This window comes from Tripterygium wilfordii, chromosome 1 (assembly GCF_013401445.1).
Source record: "Tripterygium wilfordii isolate XIE 37 chromosome 1, ASM1340144v1, whole genome shotgun sequence".
Lineage (NCBI taxonomy): Eukaryota > Viridiplantae > Streptophyta > Magnoliopsida > Celastrales > Celastraceae > Tripterygium > Tripterygium wilfordii.
This window is the reverse complement of record NC_052232.1, coordinates 7,452,718-7,475,648: the sequence shown is the minus strand read 5'-3', so window position 1 is coordinate 7,475,648 and position 22,931 is coordinate 7,452,718. Positions and strand designations below refer to the sequence as shown.

The window sequence follows — 22,931 nt, the reverse complement described above, 5'->3', positions numbered from 1 at the left end:
AAGTTTTATGATTGTTTCTATTATCGTAAATATCATAAGTTCAAGACTTCAAGTCTCATGGATTTTTTCATTATCATAATTTACAAGATAGAACTCTTGTTCATCCAGCGTCTGTGAATGTCATCGTACGTTATCTTTTCATGGTGGGCCTCGAGCTTTCAATTGGTCCATAAGAGTTTGCAAAATCTTCCATTAATACATTGATTTTTTACAATTCAAATAAAAGTTGTTGAATTAATTTCTGACAACATTATCAGAACATGAGACAACAATTGTAACAAACACTTCATAGTCCAGAGAACTGAATGGACTGGAGGTCTAGAATTGGAGTAATTTTTATAATAATGTCATGTACATACATAAACCATATTCAATCAAATCTAATATGGTTTATGCACAAATTCAATTACCCTGTGCCAACCAGCAATTCTTTAGCTGAGACGACGTCGTTTCCCTGAAACTCTTCACCTTCACCAAACAATAGTGAGTGCAACACAGGCCCATTCCAGGCCCAGCACCGGCCCGGCTCGTCTTAAGCAGGTAACATGTGGGCGGCCCACACTCAACACCGCCTCCTCCTCTACCTTGAACCACCACTCCCCAAGCCATCGTCACTCCATCCGTCGACGTCTCTTCTTCCTCGTCCGCGTCTTTCAGCTGTTCAACGAATATCACGCCCTCCGGTTTTCGTGCTGATCCTCTCTTCCATTCCTCAATGATCCTACCCCAACTCTCTTCCTCCAGCGCCTTCTCCGTCTTCAACGTCGCCTTGTTCTTCTCGTCGTCATCCTCGGAATACACGTGGACAAGCAACGGCGCTTCGTGAAGATTCTTGACGATCTCCCCCACGGAATGCTTCATCCACCCGTCCACTAACTTTTCCAACACAACGGCGTCGCTCTTGCGGTCCTCTGGTTCATGTTTAATTGTGAGATCACTCCGACGAGTTATTGGCTCCGGAGCCACCGTTTGTCTCATCGACATCGTGATTCTCGCGCTATTCGCGACCCTGAGTGAACAACAAGGCCGGGCAATCCGATCACGATTAGCAATCGGAGGTCGTTGCAGCAGAGAATCGGATCCTCCGCAACGAATGCCAACGGACGCCATCTGCACCGGCGATGGCTGGAGGCAGAGTTAGGAAAAAGACTCCCCAACGGCGTCGTTTCTTGGTTCGATCCCGCAATTCCTTGAAAAACGATTTTGTTGCTAGATGGAGAATGCGGTTGGTTTGCAGTGTCTGAAGCTTTTTCTAGTTGAAAGAGAATCAAAGTCCAGATAGGCGAAGGGTCGAGGAAAGTGGGAGGGATTCCTTGGACGGTCAAGATTGGAATGAAATTCAACGATTGGTTGTTTGGGTGTGGGAGACTCGATCTGTCATCTGGAGCCTCTATATAACTGCCATTGTTTTATGCCACGTCAGCAGAGCTTTGATTCCATACAAGGTAACGTTCATTGCGTTTGTTACAACCGCTTCCTGTTGCCGAATCACAATTGCGAATGCTCCCACTTGGATTACCATGTAGGATACTGATTGGTGGGTTGCAATTATTAGGTTGGTACCGGATGCAGCTAAGTATTGCCTTGGAGTGGTCACATGGTCTACCATAAGTAAAACGTATACGGTTCGGTCTAATCACGTTCTCCACACGCGTTCTGCTGAGTGAATAATCACCGTCCATCATGATTAGTGTGAAAAAGGAGTACCCGACGTGGCAATAAGGAGGGCTATGGCGAGGAGAGTGAAGGGAGCACGTGGAGGCACGTTTTCGTTGCATGCAGTACCAAAGCATGCACACGCCCCACGTCCATTGTTTGCATGGTGACACAAGAATGCCACGTCAGCTCACAACTAGTGCGTAGTCCAATTATTAGCCTAATGGCGTCTGAGTCAGCAAGCATTGTCATATTAATAATATTATTTTATATTTTAAATAGAATATTGATTCATGCTAATTATTGATTAAATTTAGACATAAACACTATTAATTATCTTCTTATCGGATTCATTGTGGTCGGTGTTGCGCGGCTGCCGGGCCATGCTTTTGTTTCCTTATAAGTTAACATAATGATTATTCTTTACTAATTGTGTATTGGGCTAATATTTAATTAGAAAATTGATATTGATTATGAGTAGCAAAAAAAAAATAAAAGAACATTGTTTCTTTTCACTCCCTAGGGTTAACAACAAAAATCATCTCTTGATATCTAATTACCATGCATACGCATAGGTTCTATGATCGGTTCACACACAAACTTTTTTTGTAAAATTTTGAAAAAATCATAAATGTGTAGTATTTACTTAAAAAATTATAAACGTGTAGTATTTACCTAATAAATAAATTTTTTTTTGTTTGAAACAAAAATCAAATTTATTACGATCGAAAATTAAATATTTTGCGTTGTCATGTCAATCATGATGAAATTTAATTTTCGTTTAGAAAAAAAATATTATTAAATTCATTATACTAAATACTACACATTTATCATTTGTCTAAAATTTTACAAAAAAATTTGGTGCACCGATGGTTCTGCATATGTCCTCCCCCAGTCTCTAATTGTAATATTATTAAATATTTATCCACTACCACATTTTATTACAATTATCCATTCAACAAAAAAAAAGAAAAGAAAAACTAATTCCCACGTCCCACACCCGTAGAATCTATAAATTTCTAATTTACTAAAAATTTATTGTGGTTGAGTTGGATTTAAATTCGGACTAAAACCCGACTCTCCGCGAATGATTGGGTCGATATGTTGGCCTTCAACCCCAGGCCCAATTGATTTTGTTTGGGTCACGTTAGATGACTTTGAATAGCGGGCCTAGTGTCACGTGCTCCCTGCGAAGTGCGAACATTTAGATTACGAATTGGCCGGGGGAGAGACCTGCTGAATAACATAAAATCTTTGAGAATGTTCTAAAGTAGGGTGGCAAAACTATGATGATTGAATTTCTTCAATTCGGATTAAATCAAGTTTGGACATAAGTTATATATGGGTAAAAAATTACCCAGGTTCAACAACTGTCGAAAGCCCATCAAGGACCCAAACCAAAATTGGGTCAGATAACTTGGGTCAAAGACTCGTATCTTCAACTGTTGAAGAGCACGAGTGCGATTGTCGTAGCCAAACACCATTATCTCCTTGGTTACATACTTCCATCGCCTTGTTTCCTGATTCTTTGACTTATATAAATCATGTAGGACGTACTGCAAGAATCAACCAAATCAGTCCATCTCTGACATAAGATCTCCTTAACTTTTTCCTTGACACGCAAAAGCATAATTGAGTTCAAATATTTAATTGTAGATTTTATCCTCTACAAGTTATATGTCCGAAATCTTGGTTCAAATGCAAAATGTTTGCCTGATTTAAAATCGGGTCCGGTTCCAAACACAGAAATTTTGTCAATTTACTTGTCCGGGCCCTAACCCGGATTAGGTTATTGCCCGGATTTAAACCAATCTGGGTTTGGTCAATTAAGTATGTTCAAAATCCAATCCATGTTAGAATTTAGACATGTAAATAGCACACTTCATCCTACGATGAAGATTAATTCACTTGGATGGTTGAGATAACTCTCCAAAATATTAATATTCATCTCCAAAATGTAATAATATATATTTACAAGATATTCCTTTTAGAAGCATTGACGTAGAATGGTCCATGGAAGAGTTCCTTGAGAAGTTGGAACATGTTCAAAGGAATCCAAATCGAAATCGGAATTGAAGTTATTGTTTTTGGAAATTAAAGTTTCAGTTTCCAACTTTGACCGCCCATAACTTTTGATTCCCTTGTGTGTTTCCTTACTATAATATGTTTCCGATGACTGATTTTGAAGACTTAAAGTTTAAAATTGGAAGGAGATCGAAAAGGCATCATTTTATAGTACAACGGAGTTAATTAAGTTTCCTGCACGTTTTATGTTTCCAATTTTCCAATTCTAGTTTAATTAGGAGTCCAATAAGGGTTTGATTGTTTTGTCAGTCTATAAATAGTCTCATAAACATTTGTAATTGATACATTCAGTTTTATTAATAAAATTCCTTGAGGTTTTCTCAATTGTTCTTAGAAGATTCCAAGTTTCTTGATTTCGTCGTGAACAAATTCAAGTGTTCTAGCTTCCGCGCTGCGTCAAACATATCTCTAGAATAATATTTTACAATACTCTACAAAATCTCCACGTGGTTCTAAAATCATCCAAACAAATCGATGGGAGTTACAAATGGGTGGGTTGGTAGAATGAACGGTTGTTATACAATTGAACCACATGGGTATCTCAACACCAAATGGCCTCAACCAGCTTTCAACCAAAAATAAATAAATATATATATATATATATATATATATATATATATATATATATATGATAAAAATGAAGCTGTCTGTTTTGAGTTTAGTCTTTGATGATGCAAAGGAGGGTGGTAGCTACTTTAGTGGTTTAGGACATGAATGTGCCACAGAAAATGAGTTGAATCACAACACAAGCTCCCTACCTACTCCTACCTTGTCCAAAATTTATAGAGTCGATAAAGACTGTAAGCTTGAAAAACAACATATCCATCAGACTGCTCAACTATCTACACCATATAAATATATATACACTCACATTTCTCTCTTACACTCAGGTTCACAGTCACAAGACTCCTCCATATCCAAGAAATCCAACCAGTGAGGCCTCCTTTCTGTTACTACTCTCCCTTTCACATTTCTTGTCTGTAAACAATATTTAGTTCAATTTGGCTTTTATAGTATCTGTGATTTAAGTGCAATATATGTAAGAATTCTATTTGTGTACTTTTTGGTAGTGGCTACTGAAAGTGTAATGGTGGATGAAATCCCTTTTCCTCCCCAGATCACAACCACCAAGCCATTGTCTCTGCTTGGTCATGGTATTTATGTCATTATTATTTCTTCCTGAAATTCTCTCTCTCTCTCTGTTCATTTAGATGAATATTCTTGTGAGGTTGTAACAGGAATCACAGACATTGAAATACACTTCCTCCAAATCAAGTTTACTGCGATTGGAGTCTACTTGGAACCTGAAATTGTAGGACATTTACAGAAGTGGAAGGGAAAACCTGGAAACGAACTTGCAGAGAACGATGAATTTTTCGAAGCTGTTATCTCTGGTATATATGATGGTTCATCTTCTTACTAAATAATCATAAAGCCTGACAAGTTTTTGAGTTATTGATCATCAAAGTTGTATGCAGCTCCTGTGGATAAGTTTCTGCGAGTTGTGATCATTAAGGAAATCAAGGGCTCCCAATATGTTGTGCAGCTAGAGAGTGAGGTGAGAGATCGATTGGCAGAAATCGACAAATATGAAGAAGAGGAAGAGGAAGCCTTGGAGAAGATTGTTGAGTTCTTCCAGTCCAAATATTTCAAGAAAAATTCCGTCATCACATTCTACTTTCCAGCTACTTCAGGCACTGCCGAGGTACCGCAAATGCTAGGCGTGAGAGTTGAACTTGCAACCTCCCGCATTTGAAATCGATAGTCTGTTGTGTTTGTTTTAAAACCAAAAGTCTTACAGGTTCAATGTGTTTATTTTACGTGCAGATTGTTTTTGCAACTGAAGGGAAAGGGGAATCAAAGATCAATGTCGGAAATGCGAATGTTGTGGAGATGATCAAGAAATGGTACTTGGGTGGAACCAGGGGACTTTCTCCTACAACCATATCTTCCTTAGCCAACAACCTTTCAGCTGAATTGTCTAAATGAAGGCCCTAATGCAATAATCTCAATTTGAATTGTTCTTTTTATTAAGTTGTTCTCTATATACCAAATCTCTATGCTTGAGCTAGCTCTTTGGTTTTGACAACTGGTGACTTTCAGGCATATTTGGGAAGGCCAAATAAGATATTATGAGTCTGTTTTGTATGCAATATAAAATTTGTTTGTCTCATATGCTACATTGCTACCCTATCTGTAAACTACACAGCACAAGTACCCTATGTCCCTATCAATCAAGATGGGAAAAAAAATAGTACCATAATTCTAACAACCATGACCCTATAAATCAAGATGGAAAAAAATAGTATCATAATGTATATTAATTAGACAAACGAGCATGTGACCCAGTGATAAAGTTACAGGGGTATAACTTAAAGGTCATAGGTTCAACTCTTGAAATCAGTCTCTCCACATATATATATATTCCCGAGCTTATAGCATACTTTTGGCTTCGAATATGAAACAGGAACACTTGCCTAATTTAAGATGAGATTCTATCCATGAAAGACTTGCTTCCTGCAACAGTGACTTTCAGACTAAATAGGGCTCTTATCTGTGAAAAGTGTGTGGTACTTGTTGGAATTATGAGAGAATATTACGTTTCTTGTAATTATGGGTTGTAAATATTCCTTTTAATTACTTTGATTTAGTTTCCTAGAATTAGGTTGATTTGATTGATTTAGTTTCCCTAATTTACGGCTTTCAATGTAACTATATAATATACAACCTCACAACATGAATATACAACACAAATTATTCAATTCTTCTTGGTATCGGAGCCTTAGGGTTTTCTTTATCATCACTGTTCACCGGCACTGTTCATCGGTGCTATTCAGACTGTTTACGGTACTGTTCACGAGTACTGTAAACGGGCATTTTTCTCGGCTTTTTCTGGCAGCACGTATCTCTTTTGTTTTTCATCGGCTTCGGCAGCTCTTTATCTCAAGCGTGACTCTGTTCGCACCTGTCTCTTTTCGCACACATCTATCTCAAACATATTTGTGTGTATCTGTCTCTGCGCGCACCTGTCTCTCGTCGCGCGTGTCTATCAGCTTCTCTTAGTGAGTGTTGCTAGTATCTTTGTTGGGTTATCTTTGGTAAATCTCTGTCTTGGCGTATCTCTGCCAGTCGTGATTATTTCACGAATTGATTCGACTACTGCCTAACTTTGGATAAAATTTTGCGATTTCTTGGCTTGTACTGCGGCAATTTACTTTTGCCGAGATGGATTATAGTCATCTTTCACCAGATTTGAGCCAGCTCCAGTCCCAGATTGCTCAACTCCAGTCCCAGATTGCTCAGCTACAGTCATTAGCTGTTATCGCTACAGGTACTCCTACTGCTTTCCATGGTAAGTCAGGGAATCCCACTTGGATTTTGGATTCTGGGGCTAACAACCACATGACTGGTGAGCTTTCCACCTTCACCTCTTCTGTTACTCCTATCAACTAATCTGTCTGTATTGCTGATGGTACTTCTCTCCCAATTCGTAGTCAGGGCAGTGCCCGTTTGTCTCCGGATATTACTCTTCCTTCTGTTTATTATGTTCCTAAATTTACATGTAATCTTCTCTCTGTCAGTCGCCTTGCCAAGCACCTGAATTGTGTTGTTGTCTTCTTATCTGACCGTTGTTTTTTACAGGACCTGACTTCGAAGAAGATTTTTGGCAGGGGGTTTGAGCATGACGGCCTCTACTACTTTGGTGACCCACCTTCATCTGATGTCTCATCGTCTAGTCTTCAAGCTTCCACACTATCGGTTCTAGATCCTTCTACTTTATCTTCCTCTATTTTTTCCCTTGCTACTGTAGATTTGTGGCATGCTCGTCTAGGCCATGCGAACTTTCAATATCTATGTTCGCTTTTTCCGCCTTTGAATAAAGCTTGCAAAAATTTTAAATTTCATTGTGAGGTTTGTGAATTGTCCAAACATACACGCACTTCTTATATTCCTCGCATGCGTCGTTCTCCCGCTGCATTTGACCTTGTTCACTCTGATGTCTGGGGACCATCTCCCACTACTGCTTTTTCTCAACATCGTTATTATGTTACCTTTATTGATGACTACACTCGATGTACTTGGGTTTATCTTATAAAAAACAAATCTGAAGTCTTTGATCATTTCACTAATTTTCTTCACATGGTTAAAACTCAATACAATACTGTTGTTCGTGCCATTCGGTCTGACAATGGCAGTGAATATCTCACCAATGAGTTTCGCACTCAACTTGCTCAAAATGGGATCCTTCAACAGCTCATGTGCCCCTACACACCTGAACAAAATGGTGTCGCGGAACGCAAGAACCGTCACATCATGTCTGTCGTTCGATGTCTTCTTCGAGGTATGAATGTCCCCAAAACTTTCTGACACTTAGTTGTTCTTACTGCCACGTACCTTATCAATCGTACTCCGAGTCGGGCACTTCAGGGTGCAACACCCCTTCATGTCCTTCGGCCAGGTACTACTCTGTTTTCTCTTCTTCCTCGTGTGTTTGGTTGTACCTGTTTTGTTCAAAATCGTAGTCCCTCCCGTACCAAACTTGATGATAAAGCCATTCGCTGTGTTTTTACCGGGTATTCTTCCATGTCTAAAGGTTATCGATGTTATGATCCCGTTTCTCGTCGCTTTTATCACTCTTTGGATGTTACTTTTTTGGAGGCTATTCCTTTTTTCTCAGGTAGCCCTCTTATATCAAAACCGGCCGTGGAGCCTTCTCTCACCATCCCAGATCAATCATCACCTCCACGACCGATTTTGTTACCCGAGTCTTCCTCTCCTTCACCTTCTCCTGACTCATCATCTACTCCTAGTGCACCATCTTTCGTTCCCTTTGATCAGGTCTATACTCGGCGCCCTTCTGCTCCTGCCCCTCCGCCAACGTCTTCTCCGGAATCAGGTACTTCCCTTTCTCCTGTTTCTGTTCCTCGTTACCCCACTCGTGATCGTCATCCCCCTTCCCGTTTTGGATTTACGAGTAGTACTGACCATCCCATTGCCAAGTATTTGTCTTATCATTGTTTTTCAGATTCCTATAAGACCTTTCTTGGCAAGATTGACTCCGATTTGATCCCTTGCTCTGTCCACTCCGCTCTCCAGAATCCTAAGTGGGTCTCTGCCATGGAAGCAGAGATGGATGCCCTACAACGTAATCATACTTGGGACCTTGTTGATCTTCCTTCTGGTGAGAGCACTGTAGGTTGTAAGTGGGTGTTCACTATCAAGTATCAGGCTGATGGTTCGGTTGATCGCTATAAGGCTCGTCTTGTGGCCAAAGGATTCACTCAGATTCCCGGCCAAGACTTTGGAGCCACGTTTGCTCCAGTTGCGAAACTTACTACAGTTCGTCTCCTTGTTTCTCTTGCTGCTACATACTCTTGGCCTCTCCATCAGATGGATGTTAAAAATGCATTCCTCAATGGGGACCTTTCCGAAACTATCTACATGGATCCTCCACCAGGTTTTCACGGCCAGGGGGAGTATTCGGGGAAAGTATGTCGTCTCTGGAAATCTCTTTATGGCCTTAAGCAGTCTCCTCGGGCATGGTTCGGCCGCTTCAGTGAAGTTGTGCTTGCTATGGGGTTTGTTCAGTGTCACTCGGATCACACATGTTTCATTCGTCGCCAGTCTCAGGGCAAGTGCATTATTATCTCAGTGTATGTTGATGATATCCTTATTACTGGAGATGACTCCCCAGGTATTGTTCAGGTAAAGGATGATCTGCGAAAATCCTTTAATACTAAGGATTTAGGACCCCTCCGATATTTTCTTGGCATTGAGGTTGCTCGTTCTCGCCGTGGCATATTTTTATCCCAGCGGAAATATGTTCTTGATCTTCTGCAGGATACGGGTATGCTTGGTTGTAAACCTGTCTCTACTCCTATGATTCCTAATCTCAAGCTATCACCAGACTCAGGAGATTGTTTATCAGATCCATCAATGTATCAGCGTCTTGTGGGACGTCTTATTTATTTGACAAACACAAGACCAGATATCACGTTTGCTGTTAGTGTTGTTAGTCAGTACATGCATTCTCCACGTACTTCCCATTTGGATGTTATTTATCATATTCTCAGTTATCTCAAATCTTGCCCTGGTCTCGGATTATTCTATGCTTCTGGAGAGATGTCAGGTCCACCATCTAGTCTCTCATGCTATATACCATCTGATCTCTCGGGCTACACTGATGCTGATTATGCGGGTTCCATAAGTGATAGGCGTTCTACCTCTGGCTTCTGTACTTTCCGGGGTAATCATCTTATCTCATGGAAAAGTAAGAAGCAAGCAGTTGTTTCTCGATCATCAGCTGAATCTGAATATCGTGCTATGGCTCAAGGTACATGCGAAATCATGTGGCTTCGTTCTCTCCTCACTGAATTGGGTATTTCTGTAACAGACTCGTCCTCTTTATTCTGTGATAACAAGTCTGCCATCATGCTATCATCCGACTCAGTTCTTCACGAAAGAACTAAGCATATAGAAGTTGACATCCATTTCATTCGGGAAAAAGTTCGGTCTGGCATTATCACTCCTAGGTTTGTTCCTTCATCGGCTCAGACTGCCGACATGTTTACTAAACCAATAGGTCCTTCTTTACTTAAGTCATCTCTTGTCAAGCTGGGTCTCGTCAATCTCTTCGCACCAGCTTGAGGGGGAGTGTTGGAATTATGAGAGAATATTACGTTTCTTGTAATTATGGGTTGTAAATATTCCCTTTAATTACTTTGATTTAGTTTCCTAGAATTAGGTTGATTTGATTGATTTAGTTTCCCTAATTTAGGGCTTTCAATGTAACTATATAATATACAACCTCACAACATGAATATACAACACAAATTATTCAATTCTTCTGTACTTTGTGTCCTTATACAATGTATGGGTGCAATGCTTAACTAGTAGCAAGAACATAGCAAGAAAGAATCAAGGCAACACTTCCTCTCTCCACCAAGTTCATCCTCCAGGTATCTATTCAACTAGTAAAGCAAAGCAAATTCTCCAAAGGAAGCATATCGATCAATGAGAAGTCCAATGATGAATGATGCTCAATATAAAGTCATAATCACACCACAGATTTCTTCACTTATTACACAATGAGCAGTTACTAAAGGAAGTCTAAGGAATGAACTTTTTTTCTAAATTGTGGACCTAGTTAGCAGAAAGAAAAGAGAGAAAAGACATGAAGATCAAGATTCTTTTTTAAACAAACAACTCTTGATTCCTTGTGTTGCAAATGCCACTCCATGTTGAGTTATGGCTATCAAATCAAAGAGGTGGAAACATTAATCAATTCCCCATTAGTTAACCATGATATGCTTGAGGAACACCTTTTCTTCTCTTTCTATCTGTTCTTCCTATGTTGTATTGACAAATGGAAAGGAAGGGAATATTCTCTCTCCCCCCCCCCCCCCCCATAATTAACAAAGCTCCCATGATTTACAAAGAACAAGACAAGGCAAGATAATACTTTGAAATTCAAAGTGGACACTAGAATAACTTCTTGCCCTAATTTCCTTTATTTGAACCTAGACCAAGACCAGCTAGTGCCAACTATATTAATCTTAATAATCTGTTATTAAAATATCCTTGTAGCTAACTCTTACAAGATTTGAGAGAAGAAAAGCTACAGTCAAAAGAAAAGTTTGAACTTCTTTTATCCACTGCCTACTCTGTAAATCTCAATTTTTCCTAATGAAATTAGGCACATCAAGTTTCATAACTAAGGTTAACCAGTAAAAATCTAGGGATGGCAATAAGATTGGTTTTTAGAGAACTTAAATTTCCGTTTCCATTAGTGCTTGAAACGAATAATTTCCCATCTCTCTCTGTTTCTAGTTTCACGATTAGGGAATTTTTCAACAAACAATGTACATTCCTCATTGTTTTCACCTTATTTAGTCTCCTTAGTACCATAAGTAATTAATCACAAAGAAATTAATAGCCTTCAAATCCCACCAGCATCTTTCATTGTTTCTGTTTTTCTCATGCATAGTCATAATACTTAATAACCTAAAATACACACTTAAAATTATTTTTTTTTTCTTTTTTCTTCTATTTCTGGGATGAATCAACCAACCTCATCTGCTGTCATATGCGCATCTCCATGACCTCCTGCTGTTGATGCAGCATCAGAAGTCGTGAGCACTTGATCCAGCAAGGAGCGGCGGCAGGTAGGACAATTAGAGTGGGAAACCAACCAAGTGTCAATGCACTTTACATGAAACCCATGATTACACATTGGCAAGACCCTAACTTTCTCACCACCCACAAACTCTCCAAGGCATATTGTGCAATCAGTAGCCACAATATTGATCTGCGCAGCACCGTATACAACAACTGGGATTTGCCGAAGTGCACTCTCCTTGAGGCCCGTCGCCGCGTCAAGGCGTGCCGCGGTCTCATCTGGGGTCTCAAACGCAAACCTCCTGCTGCAACGCAAGGCGCAACGAAATATGGAGTTGAATCCCAGTACACATATCAGCGCGCAAAGCAAAGCTGATAAGATTATGACCATGTTTGTATCGAAGTTCGCTTCGTTAGTGGAGGAGCTCCATGTACGCCCTCCGCTTGTCTCCGATGGAGATCCATCAGCACCTGTGCCGAGAAGTAGACGGTGTGGACGACGATGTAGAGTACTAATCGTCATAGAAGTAAAATGGATTCAAAACTTCTCGACGGAATACTAACACACTGCAAGAAGTTCAGTGGGACATTCACTCGAACAGGTGGTGTGCAACACAAGGATGCAATTGAAATTCAACAACTAAACAAAAAAGTTCAGTTTTTTTATGGTTTTTTTTCAGTTGTGAATCGAACGACGAAGGATATTGAAAGAATGGAATTCATTTTAGTCATGTAAAGGATAAAGCTTCTCTTCGTATGCAGCTTCAGTTTCTCTATCAAAGGCTGTACTTTGTTTTTGGTTCTTGTCAATCTCTGCCTTCAGAAGAAAATGAAGAGACTGGTTTCATTGGTTTTGGACTTTTGGGGTTTCTGATAATATCTGTCAGAAAGAAAGGTTTAGCCGCCTTGTTATGGATAGTATTGAATTTACAGCTTTCTTCTAAGGAAAAAAAAAAAACAGCAGAAGTTTTAATTTTTTGGTGGTGCAAAAATAATAAAATATGGCCCAGTGTTGGGTCTACTAGTCGTGTGTGGTCTGCCTGCAATACAGAACTTCTTCAATTCCAACCATGAAATGAAATATGGGATGGGACCCACCCCTCCAGTCAATTGATGCATGAAATATGTAATTCAACTCCACTAATCATTGGATAACTACTCAAGTTTTACTCCTCAACACTCTTCACTCCATCCTGCGCCTAGCCATTCGATTCACCCTCCAATCGGGAGACTAAAAATCAATGTTGATGCAGCTTGGTCGGTTGTCAATCCTTATGCAGGTGTAGGGGAGGTTGTGAGAGATTCTAATGGGAAAATATTAACTTTTAGCTTCAAGCGCATTCCTTCAATAGGGGGAAGTCTCTATGCAGAAGTTACAACCTTTTTTTTCGGAGTTGAGCTAACCGTGACCATGATTCTTACGAACTTTATTCTTGAGGGAGATGCGCTTATTATTGTCTCTGACCTTCAATCCAATAGAACCGTGCTTGTGCCCTACGGTTCTTGCATGGAGTCCATTCTTCTTCTTATGTAGGATTTTCAATGTGAAATAGTTCATACTTCTAGGAGCAACAACCAGTTGACTGACTCTTCGACGCGTCATGGAATGAATTGTTTAGATTATGTTATGCTCATGAGACATGTTCCCCACTCTTGTAATATCTTTACAATTTCTAACTCTTCTTTCTAATGAATCTTTTTCCCTCAAAAAAAAATTCATTGGATACATGACTCCATTGCAAATGGAATTTGCACCGTATTCGAGAGCTAAATACAAAGAATATAGTACAGAAAAGTAAAACAACCGAAGGATCAATAATCATGCAAATTCGTGTACACTCCAAATATTTTAATCATAACAATAGCATGCTCGATTATATTTACTCAATCAAAACTATCAATCAATCACATGAAAGAATCAAGAAATTTGGAATTAAGAAGCTTACGTACCTTGAACAATTGAACATCGCATATACCATTTACGGATTAGAACCTAGAAAATAAACTTAGTCACTTTATGATATTTATGATAAACATCAAATCTATTAATCAAAATTAATGTTTACACAGAAGATGACGAATGATGAAAAACAACCAAGAAAACTATAGAGAAACTATGAGAAAACCTTAGAACGAAACTATGAAAAAGTGCATGAATGATGAGAGTCAACCCTTAGATTAAGGTTTTATCCTCTCTCCTATTCTCTAAAATACCTATTCACCCTTACAAAGTCGAGTCTCATTGGGTACGAGCTTTAAATTCTCAAAAACCCCTTAAAATTACGTTTTTCGATCTACAAATTACGACACCCGTCTGGACACTAGAGGAGACTGTTCGGAGAGGACATCTTCTGTGTTAGTATGAAATTGACTTGGCTGTCTGGACCGGACATAGCTAGAGGTGTCTGGATAGCATCTTCCCTGTCTAGCTTCTGGACTGAATAGCTGCCTTGCTGAGATTCTTGAATTGTTATCCCTTTACTTCAACTCTTTATACGATATTAATTAAAATCTTTTTGAGTTAACTCATCTAAAGTAATTAATCAAATTAACTTGATATATAACATTTGACATAAGATAATTCAAAATTTTAAGTAATATTATAAGGCGTAATTGCTCTCTTTTTTACTAGTATTCTTAAATATCGGATGCTTATTCTACTAAAAAAACCATTAGAATCGAGATTATGTTTTATAAATAGTTTAAATTCTCGTATTTATAAAAATAATTAAGGTTTTGCATGAGATGGGTATGATATTGGTATCCATTTCTTTCAACCAAAAATTATCTAAATATTAGAAAAAATGATTTACTCATTACAAAAGAAGGGTAACTTATTGGTGCCATATATTCATATTCTACGACTTTTTTTACAATTTTTTTTTAAATTCATTAACCTTAGAGTGTTTAAGACCTTCCTTTAGAGTTTAGGCTAAGAAATGTTTTAAGCCTTTTGTTTTAAAAAATATGGTAAGTTTTTTTGTAAATATATCAAAATGAGTTAGGTCAAACCTTAGAAATACTTAGTGAAATTAATCCTTAAATATATTAAAATATTCTAGGACAGTAAGAAAATAACCATAATCGATCGATAATCGAATCGATTTGGTAAGTTATTTTCAAAAACAATTTACAAATGTCTTTAATGGAAACCGACTGATAACCATAATAACCGCTAATAATCAACTATCGGTTCGGTTAAATTTATATCAAAAAATCGATCGTAGTCGACCATTTACCCTTAAAATATTCATATAAATGAAAAGGTATTAATAACTTTTTTGCTCAAATATAAATATATTTATTTTTTTTTTGAAGAATTCTCACATGCGTACAAACTTTGCGCACTTGAAATCCAATGATGATAATAAAACACAACAAAAGTGGGGACCACACATTAGTTGTGGAACCCTGTTGCATCCATGATTGAAAAACAAGTGCGTAAAGTTTTTTTTTTTTTTTGAAATACCGTTGGAAAGCACACATTTGCCTAACCCAGTCGATTGTCAACCGATCCACCTCTCGTTGGTAACAAGTGCGTATAGTTAGTGTACATGTGAGAAGTCCTTTATATATATTGATATTGCTTTTTTGATGAAACCTAATTTATTAAGGGATACTAATGTTCAAATATCAGAAACGCATATCTAGTGTGAATTAATTATAAACGGCAATCTCATATGGATTCAATATAAATATGAATTATATTCAATACATTTTCTACTATTTAAGGTCCTAAATTGTAAAATCAAGGTGGGAGTCCTTCGTAGTTTGTATGACAACCAAAACGGCACCGTCGCTCCTTTCATATTTTTACTTCACTCCCACCCTCGATCTGGAAGTCTGTCCGTGACCGGCGCAGGGATAGAAGAAGGAGAAGAAGAATCTCACATTGTCCGAGAGATCCACCTCGAAATCCGAATCCGAAATGCAAGATCCGCCTAATCCGAATGCGCAAAACTCTGCGCATCCGCAAACCGGGTCGTCAATGTTCGCGGGGGGTCCGTTTCGGAACTCCTTTCACCGTCGGGCACTGTCGGAGGTCCATTTCCGGATCCCGGACGACCTGGATCTGTCATTCGATGTCCCGGCTTCATTCGAGGACGATGATCTCTTTACTGCTTGTATGGACATTGAGAAGCTCGGATCCGGACCTGCGTCTTCCTCCAACACGCCAAAACCCGAAGACGACCAGAGTGGCGTTCCCTCTTCGAAGCCTGAGAGCGTCCATGTTGGTGGCGGGCCTCACAACCAGGGAATGCTTGTGGAGAGCAGCGAAGGAGAGAAGAATGTCAATGCCAGGACAAGGCACAGATATAGCAATTCGATGGATGGTTCCTCCACCTTGGAGAGCATAGAAGCTAAGAAAGCAATGGATCCAGACAAACTCGCTGAGCTGTGGACTCTCGATCCCAAAAAAGCTAAAAGGTCCCTCTGCACTCACATCTTTTCTTTAATGCCTATCTTATTGGTTGAATGCTTTGTTGCATATCTTTCTCATGCCCTCTTAGCTGTTGAACGACATAGATCATTCGGATATCTGGGTTTGGCCTTTTTTCCTTCATCAGCGTAAAAAGGAATTAGCTTGCATTTTGAATACAATGTTATTGCAATTCATGGATAAATTTTTCTTCTTCTCTAGCTGGAAGTGGACTAGACGAGTATGAGTTTCGGTTCTATGGATTATCATGTAGATGGTTTTGCTGAGCATTCCTATGTTTCTGTGATAACAATTTTGTATTATTTGTGGTGTTTGTAATGGTTCCCTTCTAATTAGAGATTGATAGGAATCCGAAATGGTCATAAGTACACAATGAGTTAGGTGGTTTTGGATTCACCGAGCCCCTTCTTCGGTATCATGCAGAATAGAAGGGTAAACATTGTTATGCGAATGCTACAGTTATGCAATAAGGGCTTCCACAATGCTGAAGTTTTACCCAATAAGTTAATTTTCATTTCTTAATTTGATAAATTCTGAAATTTGGCTCTCTTATTTATGACTGCTATATTATATAGTTGTGAGTGCTACTGCTATGCTGGACATTTACTGTAGAGCAGTTCTGCTTTGAAGTCTAGTTATAAGAAATCTTGCTTGTGGGGGCTAGTTGAGTCTAAGTATTGGGAAATAGCACTTCACAATGGGGAAGTTTTATCCATCTTTGATGCGAGCTCCCGAGAACTGGACAAGTTGAATTCGCTCAATTTTAATACAGCCATCTTCTTTTTTATGGCTCTCTCTCCGTTGGTTTTTTACATCTGTTGCCCCTGTATCGACTAAACTAATCTGCCTAACAATGGAAGTTATCTTCTCACACAATACCACATATTATGCAGGATAATTGCCAATCGGCAGTCTGCTGCTCGCTCTAAGGAGAGGAAAGCCCGCTATATTTCAGAACTTGAGAGAAAAGTCCAAACCCTCCAAACAGAAGCAACCACTCTTTCTGCCCAACTCACTTTATTCCAGGTTTTTGTTTGACTATTGTCTGGTTATCTCTATGACATTCAATTTAAATAGTAGATGTACTTGGTTTCATTGCACGATAAAAAAAGCTCGATTGTTGTATTTCTGCGTTCCTAGTACTAATTATCCAGCCAGTCAGAAGTTCAAGTGTTATTTTCTGAAAAACATAAATAATCTACACTATTGAAACAGTTTGTTATCAGCAATTCTACCTTTTAAATTTCAGCACATTGCCAAGTCACATGAACTTCTGACATTATTATCAGAACCTTTTGCTTCTGTACAATTATGTTTCCTAATATATATATATTTTTTATTCCATTTTGTTGCTATGAATTTGTGGCCTTACTTCTTTTACTCATTTAGAGAGATACAACGGGTCTGACTTCGGAGAACACAGATCTTAAGCTTAGGTTACAAGCTATGGAGCAGCAGGCTCAGTTACGAGATGGTATGCTAATATTTTTTTCTGTTCTAATAGTGTATTACCATGTAATATATATATGATGCATTCCTTTTGCAGTGGATTTGGTGGGCATGTCAAGGGACATGCTAATTGTTATACATGGAAGCACTGAATAATATTCTATATGCGGGGACATGGAGCAGATTTCTCCATGATTTCCTCTGGGTCCAGCTCTACCAATGGCTGAAATTTAATGATTAAGTTTTCCTTTATAATAAAGTAGGCATTGTCTGGCTTCGATGTGGATTTTTGCCTTTTGAATTTCGATATTCCCTGCCAGTACTTCAGCTTGGTTTACACTTGTAGGAAGTCTGACACACCATTTTGAGATTTTACTTATCTGCCATAATTTTCATTGCGTTTACTTACATCTAACATACTATTGCAAGTTGTTTGTCAAATATGCTTATGCATGACTGTTTCCAACCCACAGCCTTAAATGAAGCACTGAAGAAGGAAGTAGAGAGGCTCAAGATTGCAACTGGAGAAATGATGACACCATCTGATTCCTATAATTTGGGCATGCACCATATTCCATACAGTCAATCTTCCTTCTTTCCACATCAGCCACAAGGTGGCCCTGTTGATTCCCCGAATGTACAAATGCCGCAGTTTCATCCCTTCCAGTCTAACATGCCGACTCCTCAACAACATATGCATGCGACAGCCCACTCAAATACTTTTTCAGAGATGTTGCAGCAGGATCCTCTTGGCCGATTGCAAGGTCTTGATATCAGTGGCAGAGGGTCTCATCTTGTGAAATCTGAAGGTCGCTCAATTTCCACCAGCGAAAGCAGTACTACCTTTTGATGCGCATGTTTCTTTGTCTTGCTCCCATATGTTGGATTGCTTATAGGCTGACCCTGTTGACACCAAGAGTGCCATTGATTTGATTTCCATTCTTTTAGTATGATCGGAATTTAGGTTCGTGGTGGGTTCACCAAGTTCAAGATGTCCGTTAGTTCTTTCAGGCTGACTCTGTATCATTTTTTGGGGAGCGATCATGTGGGGATAGAAGGCTTTTATAGAGATAGAAAAGAGCACCTCGCTTCTTCTTGTTGATAAATGTTGTATCATTGGAGCAAATGCTTTTTATATTCAATGTTTTGGACAAAGATCACTCTCATATATATACTAGTCTTACCTATTTCTATTGTCTTTTGATCTCTGCCTTATTATTGATAATGGGCTAAATTAAATACTGTGTTGTGATGGAATTTTTTGTTTTATGCATGAGATGGTGATCACAGCTATTAATTTGTGAAGCATTTAGGGTGGTATCACTTTTGTTTCTTGTTTTTTGTTTTAGTTTTCAAAAAATAGAAAACAAAAACAAAAAAATATTGTTTGTTTGTATTTTCTGTTTTGGTTTTATGACCAAAAACAGGTTTTCAAAACTTTTGAAAACAAAAAAAAAAGTTTTTAAAAGTTTTGGAAACAATATTTTTTGTTTTTGTTTTTTATTTTTTGAAAACTAAAACAAAAAATAAAAGCGATACCAAACAGACCCTTAGCTTGTCACAAATTATCGGTTCTTGTTAACGCTTGAATACAGCTATGAGCTGCTACTAGTATTATGAGAAAAGAGTACCTATTTCTACCTTTTACTTTGGAATATTGATTTGTTAATGCAATTGTTTGCTTGACACATAGCAAAGCACACAACCCAGAAGAACTTGGTAACTTGTGGAACATGGTATTCTTAGGCCCGGTTAGGATGCAGAAGGCTGATAATGATTACAAACTTATTCTTTGAACATTCAAAATAAACTTAAACTTAAACTCGGAGCATGTTGTGTGTACAGAAAATTGTCAAAGCCCATTGCGTGGCAATGATAATATTGCACTGGATCGAACTCAAGATTTCTGGAGAGGATTGAAATTCACCAACTTCACCATCAGACTATCTCCTCTCCTGTACAACAATGTGGCAACAAGTTCTTGCTAGTCAATGCCAAAATGATCAACCTGTACAGAGCACCAATTGCCACAACTGACAAGTGAAGGAGTGACACGTGGCAAAGACCCAATTGCCACAAATCAGGATCATATAATTACCTGTGAGAGATATCTGTAGAGACGAAGCAGCAGCAGCAAATCGAACGATGATCTGTGGAGGCTACAGCATTTCTCCGTAAAGCTTCCGTTTTGATAAGCAAGAGTAGGACCCACAATTACTGTACGGTATCTCCTCCTCTTACTCAAAAGTCAAAACCTAGTACTTCTTACAGAGTTCTCGGGACTACAGCAGTCCCAATTGTAATTTTTTGGACTTTAAAATATTTTTATTTTTATTTTAAAAATTATATATGTATAATATTTGAAGTAAAGATTTCAATAATATATTTTTTGTTTTAAATAAAAATCAAATTTAATATAAAAAATATATAACAATTTCAAACCATTAAATATAAATTCAAAACATTCGACGATTTGATCACTATAAATTTGATTTTTTTGATTTTTGTTAGAATTATTACTCGAAATACTATGCATATATAGCAGGGGCTGATGTAGTTATTACTACAGCAGCCCCCGTGAACTCCTTACAGAACTCATCTCCTTCTCAAGCTACTCTCTTCTTCGTCTTTGTCGTCGGTAATCTTCATGTCATCGAAGTCAGCTGCTGCCGGAATGTCTAAGGCGTCGTTTGCCGGAACTCGTTTCCAGCTCTCTCCATCATCGGTTCTCAAAATCGAGAAGGGAGACATCACGCTGTGGTTTGTCGATGGGTCCTCTGATGCTATTGTTAGTCCTCTCTCTTGTTCTAGGGTCTCTTTTTGTTTTCTGTGATTTAATTAGTATATTTGCTGTTTTTTTCAGTCGTTCAAGTAGTCATTTTTATCTGTCTTTACCTGTCATGAGTTGTTTTCATGACTGGGTATTCGTCAATTTTGTTGATTCATTCGTTTACATGCTCTGATATGTTGGAGAGGGAATGGTTTGTGTGGAAATTTGGTTTTTCTTGAAAATATGGTAAGGACACAGTGAATTTTCACATTGTTTGATTATTAGGTATTTAAGCTAAGCACCCAAACTAAATCTTTAAGATTGTGGATTTGAAACTCTTTCAGTAGGTTAATATATACTGGATTTTTTTCATTTAAAATTGATGGAATCACTCATTGCCTGATTGCGTGTTGAATTGCGAGATTAATTCGGATACATGACCAGCTGCATTTGCATTGATTGAATTGTTATCCTCTGAAGGTTAATTCAGTAAATGAGCGAATGCTTGGAGGGGGAGGTGCTGATGGGGGTACTCTATCTTTGCCTCTTTTTTTTCATATAGTTTTTGCTTTACTGTAAAGTTCCAAGCTAACTTTGGATTCATTTGGGTGTGTCTTCGTTAGCCATACATAGAGCTGCAGGACCTGAACTCAAAGAAGCATGCTATAAAGTCCCAGAAGTTCGGCCTGGTGTCCGCTGCCCTACAGGAGAAGCAAGGATTACCCCGTAGGTTCTTATAACTTATTTCTGATGCAGTATCTTCTATGTCTAAAATATTTTAGGTCATTACTTTTCAAGTAAGGCTAGGGTATGATAGACTCTTTCTTCCCTTTCAAGGTTTTCAGTCATATTTTTACTCAGTAACATGTTTAAAATATGCAGAGGTTTTAAGTTGCCAGTATCTCATGTGATTCACACTGTTGGCCCTATCTATGATGTTGATCCAAACCCTAAAGCCTCCTTGACTAGTGCATACAGGTATATTATCCCTCACATTGCATTTCATTGTTTGTAGTTGTACCTGGAAAACTTGCTAGTCATCTTGATAAGTAATTAAGTATCTCTCTTTCTTAATTGATAACAGGAACAGCTTAGCTGTGGCCAAAGACAACAAGATTCAATACGTTGCATTTCCTGCCATATCTTGTGGTGCTTATGGGTAGGTTCACCCAAAAGAACTAACTTTCCCCAATTTTTTAATGCTGAATGTAAGGTAAAAGATTTGAATGACTGATGTTAGTGGACCCTGCCATTTTATTGCAATTTCAGCTAAAATTAAATTACTGGTTCAGTGATTCTGTATAACTTTCTTATATTTTTTTGCGTGAGTTGACTTCAGATGTTCATCTTTTTGCATGAGTTGTATCCAGACGCTCATCTCGGTTTCTATCTTTCCTTTTTCTTTTTTGTTTCTTTTCAGTTATCCTTATGAGGAAGCTGCCTCAGTTGCGATATCTACAATCAAAGAGTTTGCAAATGGCATTAAAGAGGTATCATATCTATATTTTGCTTTGTGATATGGTGGTTATACAAAGGTACATTTGGAGATTGATTCTTGCATTTTTTCACATTGCTGCATTAATATATAGTTGAGCTTGATTATTGCATCATCATTTTCGGCAAAGTGTGATCACTGATCGGTGACCAAAATTACAGACTCCTCTATCGTGTAGTGTTCATTCATGTTGGTCTATTCCTTTTGATGACTGCTGTGAAGCCTTCACAATAATACGTGCTTTAGCCTTAGCATCCAACTTCTTAGTTACCATATGAGTGCGTTCCAACGAAACCATGTTCCTTATTGCTGCCTACTGCGTTTTGTCCTGGTTGTGAAGTGCAGATCAGATCTTGATCGTTGCATGAACTATTCTCTCTTTCCTCTAAAGCTTTGATAATTTGTTTCCTCAACTATCATGTCTAGAGTAAGACGACATTTCGTGTAAATTTTTGTTTGCAGGTGCATTTTGTTCTGTTTTTTGACGAGATTTATGAAGTTTGGTTGAAGAAGGCGAAGGAATTACTCAAAGTTTAGCATGGACTTGTTGCCTCTTTTCATCACTATGTTGCAAACATGTAGAGCCGTTCAACAACAGCTGTGGGACTTCTTATCATTATTATATTATTATGGGTCTGTATCCATATTTCGATGGGAATTGACTAGTTTATTAATAAATGTTGATATATCGGTAAGCGAATGGTTTCTATCTGTGGTGTAATTAAATTTGCTCATATGAGTCTTAAAAGGATTGATGAAATTAGTGGATTTATGATTGTCATAACCATGGTTGCTTCTACTTTAGAGATTATATATATTGTTAGCATATGCAAGAACAACCATTAACTATCAATGAAGGCTATCTAGTGGAGTAGTGGATGCATCATAGAAGTGATTAGCTAAATCAGTAATCATAG

General features: G+C 38.3%; 6 protein-coding genes across 6 annotated transcripts; 4 read left to right on the top strand and 2 right to left on the bottom strand.

Moving 5' to 3' along the window:
* Window positions 1-164: 164 nt before the first annotated feature.
* On the bottom strand, window positions 165-1,362 carry LOC119997438. Its single transcript, XM_038844846.1, has one exon. It carries the CDS (start codon window positions 1,108-1,110, stop codon window positions 403-405), a length of 708 nt encoding a protein of 235 aa, XP_038700774.1. The 5' UTR covers window positions 1,111-1,362; the 3' UTR covers window positions 165-402.
* Window positions 1,363-4,428: 3,066 nt separating this feature from the next.
* On the top strand, window positions 4,429-5,916 carry LOC120001234 (probable chalcone--flavonone isomerase 3). Its single transcript, XM_038849454.1, has 5 exons — window positions 4,429-4,674; window positions 4,812-4,895; window positions 4,980-5,135; window positions 5,220-5,446; window positions 5,569-5,916. Coding segments are annotated over exons 1-5 (630 nt in total). The 5' UTR covers window positions 4,429-4,673; the 3' UTR covers window positions 5,731-5,916.
* A 3,890-nt stretch (window positions 5,917-9,806) lies between these two features.
* LOC120000824 (uncharacterized mitochondrial protein AtMg00810-like) lies at window positions 9,807-10,505 on the top strand. The gene is made up of 2 exons (XM_038848974.1): window positions 9,807-10,075; window positions 10,164-10,505. Exons 1-2 carry the CDS (start codon window positions 9,865-9,867, stop codon window positions 10,217-10,219), a joined length of 267 nt encoding a protein of 88 aa, XP_038704902.1. The 5' UTR covers window positions 9,807-9,864; the 3' UTR covers window positions 10,220-10,505.
* Window positions 10,506-11,409: 904 nt separating this feature from the next.
* LOC120000815 (RING-H2 finger protein ATL74-like) lies at window positions 11,410-12,848 on the bottom strand. The gene has a single exon (XM_038848962.1). It carries the CDS (start codon window positions 12,380-12,382, stop codon window positions 11,804-11,806), a length of 579 nt encoding a protein of 192 aa, XP_038704890.1. The 5' UTR covers window positions 12,383-12,848; the 3' UTR covers window positions 11,410-11,803.
* A 2,789-nt stretch (window positions 12,849-15,637) lies between these two features.
* Window positions 15,638-18,951, top strand: LOC120000807 (transcription factor RF2b-like). Its single transcript, XM_038848950.1, has 4 exons — window positions 15,638-16,287; window positions 17,194-17,326; window positions 17,690-17,774; window positions 18,223-18,951. The coding sequence occupies exons 1-4, from the start codon at window positions 15,788-15,790 to the stop codon at window positions 18,597-18,599; spliced, it is 1,095 nt and encodes a 364-aa protein (XP_038704878.1). The 5' UTR covers window positions 15,638-15,787; the 3' UTR covers window positions 18,600-18,951.
* A 1,349-nt stretch (window positions 18,952-20,300) lies between these two features.
* Window positions 20,301-22,798, top strand: LOC120000612 (macro domain-containing protein VPA0103-like). Its single transcript, XM_038848739.1, has 7 exons — window positions 20,301-20,537; window positions 21,000-21,048; window positions 21,143-21,245; window positions 21,402-21,497; window positions 21,604-21,678; window positions 21,940-22,009; window positions 22,477-22,798. Exons 1-7 carry the CDS (start codon window positions 20,397-20,399, stop codon window positions 22,549-22,551), a joined length of 609 nt encoding a protein of 202 aa, XP_038704667.1. The 5' UTR covers window positions 20,301-20,396; the 3' UTR covers window positions 22,552-22,798.
* The last annotated feature ends 133 nt before the right edge of the window (window positions 22,799-22,931 follow it).